General features: G+C 45.2%; 1 protein-coding gene across 1 annotated transcript in view; it reads right to left on the bottom strand.

Moving 5' to 3' along the window:
- The window catches only part of HSD11B1 (hydroxysteroid 11-beta dehydrogenase 1), a 41,352-nt gene that overhangs the window by 16,175 nt on the left and 5,807 nt on the right, over nucleotides 1-19,370 (bottom strand). Inside the window, exons 2-5 of the mRNA XM_040985289.1 lie at nucleotides 9,105-9,218; nucleotides 8,164-8,294; nucleotides 7,584-7,695; nucleotides 7,272-7,457 (exon numbers count right to left, since the gene is read on the bottom strand). Coding sequence (XP_040841223.1) covers nucleotides 7,272-7,457; nucleotides 7,584-7,695; nucleotides 8,164-8,294; nucleotides 9,105-9,192 — 517 coding nt within the window. The 5' untranslated portion in view covers nucleotides 9,193-9,218. The remainder of the gene's footprint in view (nucleotides 1-7,271; nucleotides 7,458-7,583; nucleotides 7,696-8,163; nucleotides 8,295-9,104; nucleotides 9,219-19,370) is intronic.

Below are 19,370 nucleotides of genomic sequence, written 5' to 3'. Positions count from 1 at the left end.
ACACAGATGCCACAAATGTGTCTCCTGGAGTCTATGCTGTTTTGAACCTACCCTGGCCCTGCCTGTGGCCTGAGCCAATTAGACCTGACTCAGTGATTGTAGATTTCCAGGCTGGTCAATAGGATTGACTTTGAGGGACTGGCTTAAAAAAAATCCAACTGGACCAATTAGATAACTCTCATTTTGAGGAGGGTCTGGAGTTGGGAGATCCAGTGAGCACAATGGTCAGCAAAGGGACATAAATGAAAAATATATTGAGAGTTGTTACGCTGAAAAGAGAACTGTATCATTCAGTGGGACAAGACACCAGATGCAGCAGATGCTGTTAGAGAGAGGAGAAGGGGAGCAGTTGTGCTGAGAGGCCACACTCTGAGAGGACCTGCGGATAGACCCACCCATTTTATGGAGGCTTCTCAACTGCAGTTCCCTAAGGCCAACTGAGACAGATGTGCCCCAAGTGGGTGGATGAATTGGTATCCCCTCTGAAATAACACTGTTTAACTACTGCTCAACAGTGATCTATCTATAGGAAAAGACTAATTTTCTATTGCTAGCATTACAAATAAGTTCCTGAGCTAGACAATTTGAGAAAATATTAAATAATAAAGAACTCCCAGAGTAAGAATGACTGTTCATATTCTTATATTTAACCAGGTTTTGACTTCAAACTGACGGTGATGGTTGACTTTAGGCACATGTCAGTTGGCCGATATCATTGTCGGTAAGTTAATAAATATCACAGCCCATCAAGAAATATTATGGTCAATGTTCTTTTGTACATATATTTGAATTGAACTGATGACTATTCTGTGATAGATTCTAAAAATCACAAATGCCAAACGAAGTGACAGGAATACTTGTGAGAGAATTATAATGCATTGCTAATTGCTTTGGATAAAAAATGCAAAGCAAAGAACTATAATTTTTAAATTAATCAAGAAAGCTACTTAAAATAAAAATATATATCTGCTCCCACCAGGAGCAAATGAAAGTGCCTTTCACACATGTGTTTTGCTGAGTCACAACAAATAACAATTTTGTAGGCAAACCAAAACCAAACCAGTGATTCAACCAGCCAGCCAACCAACCAACCAACCAACCAACCAACCAACCAACCAGCCCTCAAACAACAGCCTCCACTCTGCTATATTTACTTGTAATCTGAATGTATTTACTTAACTGGTGAGGCTGAGAGCACTCTGTGTCCTACTAAAGTCAACTATCCAGAGAAAAGCTTTTGTTTATTTATTTATTTATTTTTTGGTCATCGTTATAGAACCTGTCCCTTACTTACTGTTTAAAAGTTTACTCTAAAAAAATTCCATACCAAGATCATCTGCAAAGAGCAATTCAGAAATATATGAAACGAAAGGTAAAAGGCTCTTTCTTGCATATAACATAAACTTTTTCACATTGAAATATATGATTTTTATAGTCAGTGTATACAGCAATGTATGCCGCATTTCCGTATCATTTCGGAACTTGTCCCTAGGAGTAGACATTGAAATACTTCTCATCCTTTCATGACTGCAAAAAATGGAATGCTAGCTTGTGACAGCATGTTGCCTTGGGCTTTTGGCCCTGGCTCATGGGCCTGGCATCTCCAAGAGAACTGGGTTCCATGTAGAGCCTTAATAAATATTTTTTGAGTGAATGACTATATTTATCCTGTCGTTATTTAAAATATTTCCCATTTTGCATATTTTTATATGTCTAGTTCTTCATTTTGTATTTTGTCTAAAGCAATTTTGCAATATATATATTGACGGTCTTAAAATATTACCATCATTTCACCAAGTCTAGTGCTAAGAATCTGTTAAGGAACTAATTAGTCATCAACTTAATCAGATCCAGGTGCAAGAACATGAATTATAGGATTTTTTAATAATGGCAAAAAAATGTAAATGGCTGCCAGTGGGAAAGTAATTAATTTATGGTATCTATACTAATATCCATAGATCTGGGTAAAAAGTGCCAAGTATACTATTAGGATTAGATCTGGATCACAGAACCAAGAGCTACTTTTATTTCCAGCTTTATATTTTCCTTCATTTCCCAATTTGTGTGTGTGTGTGTGTGTATAAATTTATATAATGGAAACACTGAAAAATTAGAGGGAGATTTTTCCATTATGAGAAATTTGCTTCAGAAATAATAGGCCTCTTGCTATGTTTCTTGCTTGTGAAAATAATATTCTCTACACAGTATACTGCTCTTGCACATGTTCTTGTTCAGAAAAACAGGAGCCAAATTGGAAACTTGAACAGGGCATCTAGGTTGAATCTAAACTGAGCGTATTTGTCATCTTTTGTTAAAAACTAGTTTTCCGTTTGCATATTTCCAAGTGCAGTGTATAGGGTGGAAGCCTCCTGGGACTCCTTGGAGAGTGAACATAAGGACAAAATGGTGACAAACTCTTGCTGTTGTCACCAGAATGGCCCTTGAACGTACCCTCTGGCCTAGCAGCCATGACTACTTGCATGAGCAGCAAGTATTGGGGCAAGAATTTGTCATGCAAAGCACTACATTGTGTTCACCCTGCAAGAAATCTCTTGTTTTTCCACTTGCTAACATCTTCTAACCCCTTCTTTTGGGGCAGATACAGCATTGAGCTAGATATGTTCAGCAGGTTCCACTCCACAGATTTTGCCCAAATACAATCAATTACATTGAGTCTGCCATGATCCCTTGGATTTTTATGACTTTGTTGTTGCTTCTTACTCTGATTTTCCTCCTGGAGCTGTTCCAGGCTGTAAAGGTGGTACAGACACAGGCAAAGTTCCCTCACTTCTGCGCACTGCCGACCTTCCTTCCACAGCCCATCCAAACCTGCAGTCATTCCTACCTTCCACCCCTTATGTGTGGGAACTTCAGAAAGTTCATGACAATATGGAATTAAAAGATTCATTTGAAGACAGAAAAATCTAGAGATCCATGTGTAGTTTTTTTCCTAATGCACATTTCCATGAACTTTTTGGAGAACTTCATGTGTTCTCATGCGTACAAGCTTCTCCTCATCATGGAAACCTAAAACCTATTTCTGATATAATTGGACTTAAGAGTTAAAGAGGCCACTTTTCTTAGAACAATTAGAATGACTGGATACATGGCCCTTTTTCACATTGATTCTGAGACTCCCTCACCTCCTAACACACCACTGCTTCAATAAACCATGGCATATCCACACCATGAAGACTTAGCTCAGCTTTCAGAAGGAGTTAGTATGCCAGGACTGAGGGCAGGAATGAGTTGAACAGCTGTGTATTATTTACGCAGCAGAGCATTGTAGATATACGTAATTGAAAAACCTGCTTTTTCTCCTTCTTTGTAATGTTGACTACTTGAAACAGGTTTAGACCACACAGGCAGCTCTCCACTGACAAATAGTTTAAGACCCAACAAAGTGACTTCATTTGTTGATTGGAGTTTTCCTACAAAATCACTGTCTTTTGAGATACTGGCCCCTAGCTAAGTCAACACAGTATGCCTGAAACATTGCACATTTCTGTTTTTAAAAATGCTATCAAAGGATGCTGCACATGAGTAAGCCAGAATATAAATAGATTTGAATAAGACAGAAGTCTGCTGAAAGTTGATCTTTTTAAAAGAAGATTTGCTTGGAGAAGAGTGACTAAGGTAACAGGATATTGAGGGACCTCCCAAAAAGAGGCCTGGGTATTCAGAGGTTATTGGCAAGGTGCTTCATTCCTTTTGATAAGCTTTCACTTTGGAGAAGGAAACTCAGTCTTCTGTATTATGTCTAATTTCACTTTAAACCATGTATTCCATTTTGGTTAAAACAAAACTATTATCTGTCTGCTTATATTTCTCTAGTGTGTCTAGAATCTGTGTTAATAATCACCAGTGAAACCAAAGTGAGAAGCAAGGGAGGGGTTGAGACTTCAGGAAGTAACACGTAAACAAGCAGTAGGTAAAGGCAGAGAGGAAGCACTGCGGGGGGGTGGGGGGTGGGGGAGGTGGGTCCTGAAAAGGCAGGAGTTTTGAGATGGGGAAAGGAGCAGAGTGTGGAAGGACCTGAGGCTGGGGTGCAGAGAGCTCTGCTCTGGCTGTTGGGTGTGTAATTGATGGGACACACCACAGTCCAGAGGTCCACAAAGTCCAGGGGCTTGACATGGGCAACAACCTTACTTTTCTAGAGTTGAACCTAAGATGACCCATTTTGACTAATAGCAGACAAACTTTTTCCAGATGTTTTTAAATGTTCTCGGCCCAATCCAGTGATTTTTTTTTCAATCAAATCCAAGTATTAATGTCTCTGTTTTGGTTTCCTTCTCAAATACCAACTAGGCATTATCTTTCCATTCTTTTTTTCCCTACCCTGTGGTCCCCTGTGCTCACTACATGAAAGAAGGGGGTTAGCTTTCATGATGGATTTTGGATGAAAGTGGGTCTGGTGTGTATGTGTGTTTTGGGGGAATTCAGGTGTGGGAGTGTCTTTAGGGCATGCCCCCTCTGGTCATCTATGCTTCCTGACAACAGTGATGTGGAAGACACTGTGTGTTGTTTACCCAGGCTACTGTCTTGTGTACCAATAAAACTGGGTTTTAATGAGACATACGTCCACTTTGAACCAAGCGCACTCTCAAAGCCAGCAGTGATGGGAGAGAAGTATAAGGACTTCAGATTGCATCTTTCTATCCCCATTCACTCCTGCTAGAACTCACACACAACAGTGAGCTACTGAGGAATGTGCCGATGAAGACAGGGCTTCTGAGATGAAAGTTTCCTGCTTAGCCTGGGGGGTGAGGGAAGGTCAGGGGAGGGAGACTGGATTGCTTAACCCAAGCTGTTGCAAGAAAAATAAGTCTAGATTTGCATAAGCCATTGTAAATTTGTATTTTAAAAATATGTATAGTAACTAAACTTTCATTCCAACAAGCCTGTGGTGGGAAGAGAGGAAGCTAATCCGTATTACTGGGCATTACATGTGCAAGGAACTTGATCATTAGGTACCCAGAAAGTGTTGCATGGTGGATGGAAGCAAACAGGCATGACGGTTCCAGAAGCAGCCCTACTGCCCATGTTAATGTTACAGAGGTAGCTAAGCCTGTGCCCGGCATGATGGCCTAGTGGCTAAATCCTCACCTTGCATGCCCCAGGATTTCATATTGGCTCTGTTTCATGTCCCAGCTACTCCATTTCCATCTAGCTCCTACTTCTGGCCTGGGAAAGCAGTGGAGGATGCCCAAGGCCTTGGAACCCTGCACCCATGTGGGAGACCTAGAAGAAGCTCCTGGTTCCTGGCTTTGGTTTGGCTCAGCTCCAGCTGTTGCATCTATTTGGGAAATAAACCAGCAGACAGAAGATCTCTGTCTCTCCTCCTTCTAAATCTGCTTTCCAATAAAAATAAATTTATATTTTTTAAAAAAGAGGTGGCTAAGCCCTTAAAAATCACATGAAAGATAAAAGATATCCATGTAATACCATGCCTGGAAATGTACCGGGTACAAAAAAAATTGCTTGTCAGTGTAATTTAATGAATAACTTAGTGTACTCTCAAATATTTAAAACTCCATTGCAGTACTGTTTGGCTGGCATTAAGATCTATTTGATGTTTTGCATACCATGTTTGTGGAATTGATTTTTAAGGAGGAAGGAATAATGTATTTAACGACTCCTTAAAAGAGAATACAGAACAGAGAATATTCTTCAGTTAGGGAGAGAAGACAGTGTACTTTGCAGGAGTACTTTGCAAGTTTATAATCACATTTTAAAGCAGAAAAACAAAATAAAACAAAACGTTAACTCCTGGCAATACAAAAAATAGACACGAAGGAGTCAACTGAAATTAAATGGCAAAATGTCACTGTGTAGGTGTGAGATGCACAGACACAGAGGACGGCACAATTTCAGCAAGCCCTGGGGCCTCTAAGAAATTATTTTTTTTTTTCTTCTGAGCACATTGAGACTTTGTGTGCATTAAACTGCACATTAAACTGGCCACCAAAGGTGAAAGGCATCCTTTGCCGGGAGTCAATGCAGTATTGAGTCAACTGACTCATTAAAGTCACCTAGGTGGTGACTGATAGGAGGGTTTTGGCCAATGGACTGGGAGGGCTGGGTATGGGCCCAACACTCTCACATTCAGTATGCGCCTGGAGGCGCTCCCTTGCTTTCAGCACCAAGAGCTCTGTCTGGAGAGGAGTGGGGAGGCTGTGCTGCCTGGGAGGCACAGGGATGCATATCAATCACTCAGTTTGGTGGGTAGCAACAACGCTACCCCTTTCTCTGGCTGTGCAGGCCTTTGCTGGGCTGCAAAGGAGAGCTCTTCATAGCTCAGATAGTAGTATTTGTTTCAGTAAGAACCAGCACTTGTGAAAGTGATTTGTTTTTACATTGCCGAGACATATTTGGACACAGTTATTGGGAACTTCCAGCCAGCTGTATTTTTCTAAGGGACTAACCAACAAGGGCATATGGAGCCTACACCGATGAGGAAAAGGACCTAGGGGGTCCCCCAAGCTGGAAACTTGTTTTTCATGGGTGATAGCTTATGAACTTGCTGTGATTCCAAACACTGGGGGCCCATAGGGACCTCTTCATGAACATGTCTCAGTACACATTTCCTCCCTTTCTGGCTGGTTGCTTAAATCAGTCCTTTAACGTGACCAACTTCAGATTTGCGAGACTACCCCCAATATTGGCAGTTCTATTAATTTATTTTTGTGGTTGTTTATTTGGTGTACCTTGGCCCATGTACTAGATGCCTGTAGGTTTTTAAAGTGTATCTTTGCATTGTCTAACTTCACCGACCTATGGCTGTTGGTCATAGACTAAGCAAAATCTTTTTACTCTATTGTTTCCAGGTCTGTCCCTTAGGATTAGGATGGGTCATCCCTCCAACTGCCTCCCTCTTGATGGTTTCTCACTTGTATATCGGCAAACCACTAGCCTTCCAGTGGACTCTCTGAAGTACCTTTATTTGTCTATTACTTTCAGGAATTTTCTTGCTCAGCCACCATGCTAATCTCTCGTTTTTTTTATGGTCCCATGAGTTCTTACCCTTTTACTCAGCATGCATGCCCTCCCTCAAGATTGAGCTTATGTACCCCACCCAGTCTCTTGTGAGTGTACCTGCCTGCCCACGTCTCTATGCAAGTGATTAATCAGCTTTAGCTCAATGTCACTGTGAGCGTATCAACTTTGCGTCTGTATTGTCTTTCTTTTCTGCTTATAAATTAATAGCAATTCCTGTTCGCAACCGAGTTTAGCACTGTCCCTTGCCTTGATTTTGTCCCTGTCCCACTCACCAGCTATCGAGGAGACGACTACAATGCTTCCGTTGCTCTGCTTCAGCATGGGCAGGGCAGCCACACTCAGGACCACGTAACTGAGAAAGTTGACCTCCATGATTTGGCGCACTTGGTAAATATCATTATTAAAAAATGTGAAAGGAGAGCTGGTGATGTGGTTGAGAATGAGCATGTCTAGTCCTCCTGCAAGAGATGGCTGGGTTGAGAGAAACCCTCTGGGCTCAATAATGTCCCCCCTTTCCCTCCCGAAAGTTCTCCATTGACCACCTAAGACATGTCCAGAGGACAAGAAGGGACAGCCAGCCTCACCCATGAGCTTTCCTGCTTTGGCAACGAATTGCTCCGCGAAGGCCATGTCCTCCATGCTGCCAGCAATGTAGTGAGCCGAGGCTGCGCCGAGCTTCTGGCAGTGGGATACCACCTGCAGGGCCACAAAGGAAATGGTGTCAGTCTTGGGTGCAGACTTTTCAGGAACTATCTCTGAGGTAATGGGGCCTTATAGGAGAGGTTACTCTTGACTTTGTTTTGATAAAAATGTGTGTGTGTGTGTGTGTGTGTGTGTGTGTGTGTGTGTGTGATTCTAAACACAGTGCTCATGATTGTCAGTCCTTGCCTGGGACACTGTAGTGGGATTCAAGTCCATAATTTACACTAATGGTGTTCTATGAACAATTGTTTTTAAATGTATTGTAGGTATGAAGAGCTGCTTTCTGTGTGGGTAGTTCTAGGTTTATCAGTGTTTGTGCACTTTGCTATCTGTGAGTGTATGAGCAGGCCTGGCCTGAGAGTCTGCACGGGGAGGAAAATACATGAGAAGGTGTTGTGAGTTTGTACAGAACACGTCAGGGTGTTTGTTGGTAATGTATGTCTGTGGGCATGGAACCCTCACCTCCTGTAGAGTTTCTTCTGACCTCGCTGTTAACACCACATGGGCTCCCATCTTCGCCAGATGAAAAGCCATCTCTCTTCCAATTCCTTTGCTGGCCCCTGTGACAATCACTTTCTTTCCTTGGAGCATTTCTGGGGAACCCCAAAAGGAAGTGAGGACCACAGCCAACCCGACAGCACCATTCCTTGTCCCTCAGCAGCCAGCCCTGTCTCCACTTCCAGTACCAACAGGGATGAGTCCAGCTCAGTTTGTCTCAGACTGCGCAGATCACCAAAGGAGCAGTTTGAGTCTTTCAGCAACAGGCTCTGAAGTGGAGGCATGGCCTGGTCATGCACAGCCAGGCCTCCCTGCTTGCATTCCTGCAAACCTCCATGCACAGAGACAACGGGACCAAGCCAGCAAGGTCACGGTTCAGCCGAAACACAGTTTCAAATAGTTCTGGACTCCTCTAATTTTGCTCAATTGATTAAAACACACACACACACACACACACACACACACACACACACACACACACACAAACACACACACACAGCTAGAATCTTAGGGACTCCAGGGGTTTCCCCTGGCTTCTCCTTAGTCATCAACTCCAGAGTCCACTTCTGCCTCCCACTTTCCAGGCTCCCATTGAGCCTAAGGATCTGGCTGAGTTGCGAATTTGGATATTACCCTCCGTTTGAGGTAGAAGATTTGAAATAGCATTCCACGAAAGGTGTCAAATACAGCCAAGACTTATTTGGCTAGCTTGTGGCTGCACCATGGTTACCCCTCCCCACATCCCTCCGGGACCGTAGCCTGAGACTGGAGGACACAGAGATATAACCCACCTCACTGTTCTCTCCTCTCTCTCTTTTTTTTCCAACAAATTTAGGAACACTGTAGCAAGCACCCTGGTGCTTTTTAACCTATGCCTCCAAAACAAGACACACAGAGGTGCTTACCTGGTCTGAATTCCTCATCTGTGGAATAGTAGTGGTAGGCCAAGAAGAGCCCCAGAAGAGGGAGGAGATATTTTTTCATAAAAGCCATCAGACAGGGACCTGGCCCGAAGAGCCCTGTAGGACACACAGAGAGAATCTACAGAGCTTTCCTACAACCTCCTAGGCAGGCAGCAGCCTCTGAATTGTGACATCAGGGACGGGGGAGGCTGGAGTAGTCTCAGGCAGTGCTAGCCAATTTCCCCGTCAGAGCAGCGATTGGCTTTGGGTGGGATCCCATTCGTCCCTGGCAGCCTGTGTGGTGGATTTCATAATGGACAATGTTTACTCCATTTCATTGAGCAAGAGGAGACTTCCAGATGGCCAAGCTCATGACTGTACAGGACTGGATTCCTGAGAATCCCGAGCCCAGGCCCATCTCCCTCTTGACACCCTTTACGCCAGGATCAATGGCCTTTCAGAAGTAGTTTGTCCAAGGCAGGGAGCGAGGATTGCATGTGCGGCTTCTGGGGGGAAATGTGAGTAATAGCGAAGAGAGCCAAACTGAAGCCAAATCTCACTCTCGGCCCCACCCCCAGTCGGAAGCAATTAAAAATAACAGCACAAAACAGCAAAATAAGCTCAAGGGAAAAGAAAAAAGTTCACATCTTGGAAAAAAAAATAAATCAAAGCAAACCAGCCTTAGGAGTCCCACACTCAAGTTCAATGAAAAACTATTGCAATATCAAAGAGAAATTGCAAGCCAGCCAGAACCCAGATGGCGGGAAAACCAAGACTGGTTCAAGACTCTCGGGCAAGTACAACAGAACGTATATACCCTTATTAATTTAACAGAGAATAAAGAAGAAATAACGAGTGCCCCAAAAAGGCACAAAGCCACTACACTGGCCTGGCAAATGGTGTAGAGGCATACGAAACATACAGAAGATGCTAGGAAGAGATCTGGCACGAAAGAAAAACTGTGAAGCAAAACTACTGTGGGGCACCCACATCTTCTCTAAAAATAGACCTAGTAATAATAAAGGGGGCGGGGAGGAGCTCCTAGCAAAGTAGAATTTGTTATCTCAGAAATAGATACAACCACCTTGGCACAGCCAACCACAGCAAGAAATCATTAAGGACCAATCCTCCAAAGAGAGGATTTAAGATGATTTAGCCAGTGATTAAGTTTTTCAGTGCAAAACTAAGCAACCAAATTCTGAAAGCTACCCCATTCCAGAACAAATCCTGAATCCTGCCAGTTGCCACTGAATCGGGGGACAATCTAAGGATGCTAATAAGTATGTCAGCATTTTGGAGGAGGGTCTGGGGTTGGAGAGAGGGGGCTGGCACTGGAATTTCTACAAGGTTAAGAGAAACTGAGTCTGGATATCCGTGAACAGTGTTTGGAAACATTTGGTGAGTCTTCACTTCAGAGAAAGAAAACATAATTTAAGACCCAGAGGAGATGAAACATTTTGTCAACAAAGGCCCACAGCTGGGGAGTTCACTTGCAGAAAATGATGAGGATTTGAGTACAGTTAAGGGCTGGATTGAGCTCAAGGTTCATGGAGGACAAAAATAGCAAAAGATAAAATCGAAGTGAAAATTGAATTTCATAGTGTCAGAAATACAAGGCATTTTGGCATGATTTTCATAAAGGACTTTCTGCTACCAAGATTCATTACAGACTAGACTCTATTTTCATCCCTTGAGGGTAAAAGTATAAGGTTTATTTTCATAATACTGTACTATCAACACTAAAATTACGGGAAGCCATGGAAAGCTGTTTTAAAATATGATGCTGAAATTATGGAAAGATGGACAGGCTCGGGTAGTTTACTGTCTGACAGAAAGGAAAGAACTTAAAAACCCACTACAGAAAACAAAAATCTAAACAAAGCGAAAATAACAACGCTGTCAGAGAAGCTGTAGGGGAACTGGACATGAAACAAATGTAATCATGACTGCTTATGGTTGAGTCACCTAAAAACCCAGCCCAGCTTCCATCACACTGCCTCCAAAAACATCCCTAAATCCAAAGACACAAAGTGGCTATCATGCTGGAAAACAAGGTATGGGAAAAAGCACCCAAGAGAGTGATTTTCATGGAATTGGATGACAACATTGTTATGTAAAAGCCGTTGAAGAGAAACAGAACATCGCGTAATGGTGGATGGAGGAAATGAATTAGTGGTGCTCAAACCTTCTGGTCTAGGGGCCTTTTTGCATCCTTAAAAATCACCTAAACCCCAATCAATTTGCATCTGTACATCTTATGTTATGGTTATTATGTTGCTAAGTAGAAAATAGAAGCTAGGACAAGGTGTTTTTAAACTCAGGAGTACAGAAGTATGGAGTCCACTGGCAGTCGGGGATGTATGATCAAATGTGTTGTAGCCTCTGGGGAAGTCAAATGTCTTCATATGATTATGAAAATATCTTTGACCTCCCAAATACCCGGAAGGGTCTTGGGGCCCCTGGGGACCAGTCTTTGACTGTATTATGTAATAGATACAAAAGCCACTGTATTTATACGGCTGGTCCTCTCATTAGTTTGTAAGCTCCTAGAGAACACGGATTATGTCTTTTTCATCTTTGCCTTTCCCCATTTCCCACTAGCCTTGCTCCAAAAATGGCTATTCAATCAACTCGGGCTGTTTTAGTGTTTCTGAGATGCTGCTGCAGCAATGGGAAAATTGCTGTCATCCTGGAGCCGAATTCAATCCAGGAAAAGCACTGGAATTCAGCATTCTGATCTGAACAGATCTACTCCATCCCTTAAGTCCTCTTCCTGGTTTCCTCAACACATTAATAAATCAGCAGATAAATAAAAAGAAACAAAAAGACATGCAAGTGTTTCACCTCTTATTTGTTGTGTGTGCAGTTTTCTCCATCCAGTGACATCCCTTTGCCCTTGCCCTTGGCAAGAATACCAAGTTATGTGCCCTGCTCCTCTTCTGTAATGGCACAGACCCTCTACAGTCGGGATCTTAGACACGACTTGGCTATTTCCAAGGACGCACGCAGAGTGGGCTTGCCACAACCCAGGAATGTTTACCAGAGTCCCAGCCAGGAATTCCCCTTTCCCCTATTTCATCTTTTCTGCCTGGGTAAATGGGGCTCAGAGCAGGTGACAAAGAGGAGGGCTTGGGGAGCCCTGAGGCAGATCTAAATGGCTGGTAGGAGTTGACCAGCCGGGATGAGGAGGTGCTGGGGGGGACACTGTGGTGCATTTGGTGTAACACAGAGATCTCGAGATGAACACCTCCCTTTCCATGGCAGCTTCCCCTGTTTATTCAGGTGCTCAGAAAGCAGCCTCTTTTGAAAATGAACCATGTGGGCAGGGGCCGCAGTGGGCAGACTCCAGGGGAAAGGAATGAGTGAACACCCAGTGTTCAGAGGTGCTGCCTTCCTGGGAGAAGTGTTGACGCCAGAAAGAACCTTAGCATTACATTAGAATACAGAACATTCTCCCTCACCTGACACCTGCCCCCCCACCTCCTTACTTCCCCTCTCCATCTGCGCCCCTCTCCACTCCCGCCCTTGGGATCTGATGCAGGGCGGAGGGAGATGAGGGACTTGTGGGGAAGAGAGGCAGGACTCCTATCTGCGTCTCAACTGCCAAGATGGACTCTTTGGTCCAGTTGCTGCAGAAGCAGCCATTGTCTCATATCATTTTTAACAAATCACCAACTCCATCCACCTCATCTTTTTCCTCCTCCTCCCCTGTATACCTAGAGGCAGGAGGAGATGTTCCCATTTGTCCGTTTTTCTGCCAATGTCACTGGACAGATTTACTCAGCCCTGTGAAGCCTTGCTGGAGGTGGACACCTGGGAGGTTGGTGAGGTACACTGTCCCCCTGTGCTGTCCTGTCCCAATCTGGCAGGTGTGGTCAGGGTTCAGGGCACTGGGGAGGCAGCCTCCTGGGAATCCATGTGCCTGGGCGAGTTTAGGACTTTTTGGTCTAATCCCTGCCCTCAGACAATGTTAGACAAGTTAGAGTTACAGTTTCCTTGGATTGTTTGGCTGATCCAGCTCCCATGCACTCCCATCTGAGCCCAGAGGAGAGAAGGACACACAGTAATTAAATGGAATGTTTGGTGAAGTACGAAGGAGCTGCCATGGGAGAGACCACAATCAATCAACCAATCAATCATTCAATCAATCTCTCTCTCTCTTGAAAATCCAAATTAAGATGCAGAGGACTGACTCCAGCATGGGAACCCCACCATTCTGCCCCATCCACTGCTTTTTCTTGATTGGCCAGTCTGACATTTAAGGTGGACGGCAGTCTGGGATAGACGTGGGTGGTGGTGGGGTGTCCATAAGGTGCCAGCCACTGCAGCAGTAGAAGGAAGTCACTTTCCTGTAAGGTTGCCAGACTTAGCAAACAGAAATATAGGATGCGCAGGTAAATTTGAATTTCAAGTAAACAGCAAATGCTTTAATTAAAAAAAAGGGCTTTACTTTTTTATTTTAAAGGTTTATTTATTTGGGGAAAGGGAGCTCTTTCACCCTACTCCTTCATTCCCCAAATATGATCCATAGCCAGGTCTGGCGTCAGCAGAAGCCAGGAGCCTGGAACTCTATGTAGGTCTTTGGTGTGGGTCCAGGGGCTCAAGGCCTTGGGCCAGCACCCACTTCCTTCCCAGGCATGGGGGATGGATCAGAAGCAGAGCTGCTGGGATCGGTAAGGGATGCCACAAGCTGTGAGCTCAGCCCCCTGTGCCATAATACTGGCCCCCAAAATGCTTTTCTAAGGATTGCTGAATCTATCTAGTTAGCTATCACCTGTTTGTCTATGTCTCCCTACACTCATCTGTCCCTCTGTCTCAACAATTGCAAAGAGCACGCCTAGACTAAACCGTTAATCGTTGTTTATCTGGAATTCAGATTTCACTGGCTGTCCTGTTTTATTTGATAACCTTAAAGGAGCTGTAAGGCTTTGAGAACACTGAGAAATTGTGCTTTGGGTGTGGATTAAACCTCCTGGGCCCTGGCTACTGTTCACGCTCGTGTCTCCGTTCACCACAATGCCGCCCAGCAGCCTGACCACAGACAGTTCCCTAGAGAGAAAAAAGTTGCAAAAGCACGTGGCAGCCGAGTGGAGGATTCATCTCCCAGATGTTATTTAGTTAGACAACTGCCATGTGCCAGGTACTACAAATGAAAAGAAAAAAAAAAATGCAATGCCCATAAAGCCGTAAAGAAGATGACGTGGAAATTAATGAAAGGCACAGTGCTGCTGGAGCACGGATGGATGGCCATAGCAAGGGCGCAAAGGCGGAAGTGGCCCACTCCATTTGTGGGGTGGGCAGATAGGGAAGACTTCCCCGAAAAGGTTAACCCCAGTGCACACGGGATGCCCCAGGTAAATTGGGAAGGATCAGAGCCAGCACTGAGCTGGATCCAGGAATGTGTGTGTGGTTTCTAGGAGTGTGGGGGTGTGGTGTGGTGGGGAGTGTGTTATTGGTTTGCAAAAGGTTTCTTTGCACAGGAAATCTTGTGAGAAAATAGAAGGAGGTGTGAAAGAAAATGACATGTTTGGGAAACTGCCAAGAGCTCCATCTGGCGGGGTTCCCTGAGTCTCACAGGGTGGGGTTACGTGGAGAGACGGGGGTCTGGGAAGTACGCAGGAGCCACTTCTGTGAGGGCCTGGAACCTGCTGGAACCTGCTGGAAACTGCTGTCCCGGCATCAGTTTCCCGTCTCAAAGCAGCTGTGTTGGGTGGCCTCCTCAGCTCCTCTCAGAAAACAGCCTGCTTGCCGGCCCTCATACCCCATTGCCTTACATAGAGAGTTCTGGATCGTCTGTGCTCCTCAGGAGCTGCTGTCCACCTTTGCTCCCTTTGCTCCCCTGGGTGACATGCTGGGTGTGGCCCTATCCCAGAGACTTGTCTGCCTGGATCCCCCCACCGCGTGTGCTCTCTCACATTCTGCTTAGACATCCCTCCCCGCTCGGTAGCCCTTGCCACTTCTCCATTGCTTTCTTTCATTCCCTGGGTTTTCTCTGTGGGCTTTTCATCCCTGTTGGATTTTTTTTTTTTCATGTTGAAGATGTCCTTGATTTTATGTTTACTCTTTTCTTTTTGATTTATTTTATTGGAAATACATAATATACAGAGAGAAGGAGCTACAGAAAGAAGGATCCTCTGTCTGCTGGTTCATGCCCCCAGTGGCCACAACAGCCGGAGCCAGCCGAGCTGAGCTGAAGCCAGGAGCCTCCCCCAGGTTTCCCGTGTGGGTACAGGGTCCTAAGGCTTTGGGCTGTCCTCCACTGCTTTCCCAGGCCACAAGCAGGGAGCTGGATGGGAAGTAGAGTAGCCAGGACACAAACTGGTGCCAACATGGTATCCCCATGGTCACAAGGTGAGGATTTAGTCACTAGGCTACTGCGCTGGGCCCATAACTTTGCTCTTTTCCACCCCCTTTCTCTCTATTCCCTGTGTCATTTCTCTCATTCTCATGACTTCAGTTACCTTTTAATATCTACTTATATATATGAAGGTATATAAAATATATTTAATATTTATTTTATTTTTATTGAGAAAGCAGAATTGACACAGAGAGATATTTTTCTATCTGCTGGTTCACTCTCCAAATGGCCACAAGAACCCACGCTTGGCTGATCTGAGCCATGAGCCAGGAGGAACCCTACAGTATGTGCTTGACTTGTTCCATTTAGCATAATGTTCTGAGGTTTACCCACACTGTACCACAGCTGAGAGCTTCACTTTCTTTCTTTTTTTTTTTTTTTGTCAAACCTTGTTCCACTCTACAGATAACACCGCCTTCTGTTTGTTCATTCACCAACTCACAGATCTTTGGAATATTCCATTTTTTAATCATTATCACGAATGCTACCATTTATCTCAGGAATATACCCAAGGAGTGGCATTGCTAGCTTGTATGGTAAATTTATCTTTGACTTTTCAAGAATTGTCAAACTAACTTGCAATGGCTCCGTATTTTTACTCACAATACCCTAGTGATCTCCATGTCAATCGGTAGCTTTGCTGTGTCCCATTAATAATCCGGAACCCTTGGAGTCCTTTACATCCCCCTCACTAGATCTTCATGTTCCACCAGTCACCAAATCCAGCCAGTTCTGCCTCTTTATGATGACTGTCCTAACTCAGACCCCACTGTCTTCTGCTTGAACAACCTTTTCACTCATCTGTCTTACCATCTCAAATCCACTTGCGTATTTATTTTTTAAAAAGGCTACTGAGTATTTGGTATGCACAATGAAATAAGTGAAAACAGACAATTTGTGAAGTCTGAGAATCAAATGAAAACTCAGTGGGCCTATCCCCCAATTTGCGGCATGAGGATTGCTGCTGCTAAGGCTCCAAGGGAGCGCTCGTCCACCCAGTTCTTCACCGGAGGCGCCTGGGTGCACTTCTCTGCTTCAAGGGCCGCAGTGGCCAATGTCCTTAGGACAAAGTCCAAGCTGTCTCCTTAGTGCTTCATGATTATTCAAGAATCACTTCCAGGGATCTCACCTCTTCTCTTTCCTTGCAACACCTTATCCTTCAGATTCACACCTGCCTTGTGAGCTTATGGAGAGTCAAGCTACTGCCAATCACCGGACTTTTGTCTTTCCACAGCACTCAACACTTTATTCCCACCTGCACATTGGTCCATCTTTCCCTCTAGATACAGCTCCAGGAGGGCAGAGGCCTGGCGTGTCAGTGAGTCTGTTAGCAGGTGCCTGGCAGGTGTTTAGGGCTCAGGAAAAGGTCTAGGCTAGAGGTGTGACTAGATAAGAGCAGGAGGGTGCAGGACGATGTCCAAGTTAAAGTTTGATTCAGGAAAAACCCATCATGTAAATGAGAGTTGAAGTCCTGAGAGCAGATGAGACCACTAAGGAGAGAGCTGAAAGGTTGGAAGGAAATAATAGACTAATGTTTTATGAGTTGAGCCAAGGGCCCAGTGTGGTAGCCTAGAGGCTAAAGTTCTCACCTTGCATGTGTTGGGACCCCATGTTGGCACCAATTCTGATTCTGGCTGCTCCACCTCTCTTCCAGCTCCCTGCTTGTGTCCTGGGAAAGCAGTTGAGGACAGCCCAAGGCCTTGGGATCCTACCCCTTGAAGGAGACCCAGAAGTAGCTCCTAATTCCTGGCTTCAGATTGGCTCAGCTGAACTCTGGCTGTTATGGCTACTTGGGGTGTGAACCAGTGGAATGGAAGATCTTTCTCTCTGTCTTTCCTTCCCCCTTGTAAATCTGACTTTCCAATAAAAATTAAAAAAAAAAAAAAGGTTGAGTCAAAGTGGAAAACCACTCAGGGAAGGAGAATGAGGGGGAACCTGGGAGCAGAAGGGGATGGGAGAGGTCCAGGAGGGTGCTGAGTGACAAGAACACACTGGCGTTCAGCAGCAACTGGAGATGTGGGACTTAGCTTCAGCAGGAGGAGATGGTGCCGAGGCGGGGCCTGGAGCTCGCTCAGCTGATGGGGGGGAACGGGGGGGGGGGGGTTGTATTTGGCATAGCGGCGGATCAGCCCTGCACTCAATGCTCTGGATCACTTCCTCTTTGCAGGACACTGGGCTAGGCTGAGCGCTATGGAAGAGGTAGTGGTGAAGACCCAATGGAGGACAGAATCACCAGGGGACACGATTTACTGTGTCTGATTCTGGGTGACATGGTGCATGGCAAAGAGATAAAAGAGGGTGGATACTGAACCCTTGCTGCCTGCTGCAGCCTCAGCACCACTGTTGGCCTAACCAGCTTCCCTCCTTTCAGTTTTGGCAGGTGGATGAACATGGTTTCCCCACCTAAGCCCTCTTGTCCCTCACCACCAGGTGCACTGTTCCTTCTCACTGGGATGTCATCATGGTCCCCTCCTGCTCTTTAGACAGTCACACCTTAAAGATCAGAACACTTTGGCATATTTCCCAGGATCAGTTTTCATTTTCTGTCTGATGGGAGGTTTCTGAATTTGGGGAGTTTGGAAACAGCTCCCTGAAAATGTCCCCAAAAGGAACCTATGGTCAGTTTTGGAGTTTCGGTTGTTAGAAGTTTTAACATGATTCTGCCAGGAGAGGGAGCTCCAGGGCAGAGAGAGAAAGCTCCCACTGCATGGCTTTAAACCCACAGACTGGCATTAGAATTTTGGCAAATGTTTTCTGTAGTCAAGACAAATTATGAGTTAAGATAGGATGAAGGCTGTGGGAGTGGAGTGTGCGGGGGGGTGGGGGGGACGTACGGGGTGGGCAAGGGGACTGGGGCAAAGACACCTGATATATATTCACAACGGACATATTCACAATGCAGAAGCAGTGAACACAGACTGAGTACATATCAGCTGACTGCCCAGCTTCCTTTCATACACTCATAGCTCTGCTCCAGCTGGGTGTGGGAGGGTGTTCCAGGACCTTCCACAATGATCTGGATTGCTGAGGGCAGGTTCTCAGACCCCATCAAGGCCTGTTGAGTCAGGTGCAACCAGGGTATACACAGGACTATGGGGGCTTGTACAGAGCTCTAGACAAACAGATTCTTTGCATGGCCAGATTTGAGTCAGGCTCCTTAAACCTTCTTTAGGCCCATCTGTGCACTTCTTCGTAAGATCCAATTTTAGCAAAGAGCCCTGCTAAGTCAGTGCAGCACGATTCCCCATCGTCAATATGTGATCATCCTCCTTACCTAAGCTACTCTTCATCCTTCGCCCACCTTCCAACCCCCACCCTGGTGACTGATGCCCCATCACCTTGGTCTGTCTTCAGCCGGAAGCCTGCTGGGTCAGTTTAGTCACAGCAGCTCTTCACTGCTCCCTCCACCCCTATGTTTCCTCTTAGTGATTTTCCATCCACCAATCAGCGTCTTGCTCTTTGCCTATACCGTCTCTCCTGCTCCTGCTGCACTCGGAATCCAGCCCAGTTCTAGCCTGAAGTCCCTCCCTACTCGAGCTGCCCTGGATACAGTCTGCTCCACTGTGTTCAATGCTCTCTGACTCTGGTCCCCTCTGCTGCTCCTTAGCTCACTGGAACCAAGATGAGAATGGACTGGTGAGCTTGTGCCTTTGGTAATTAGGTATATCCTTGAACTGCCACTGTTGGACCTTGTTTGAGACTTAGGGCAATGGCTTCAAACATCCACATAGCAGCTGGAAGATGACTGGTGTGACAGAGCCATTTATTGCTTTTTTTTTTAAATAAAATTTGAAAGTTAGCAGTATAATACATGAGGTGGGTTTTACAAGGCACGTTTGGCGGAGGTGGCATTGTGGCACAAGTGAAGCCACCTCCTGGGGGGACACTTGGCATCCCTACCTGAGATACAG

Source organism: Ochotona curzoniae, unplaced genomic scaffold (genome assembly GCF_017591425.1).
Source record: "Ochotona curzoniae isolate NIBS_2020 unplaced genomic scaffold, NIBS_Ocur_1.0 contig_430, whole genome shotgun sequence".
Taxonomy (NCBI): Eukaryota; Metazoa; Chordata; class Mammalia; order Lagomorpha; family Ochotonidae; genus Ochotona; species Ochotona curzoniae.
This window is presented reverse-complemented; position numbering and strand designations above follow the sequence as displayed.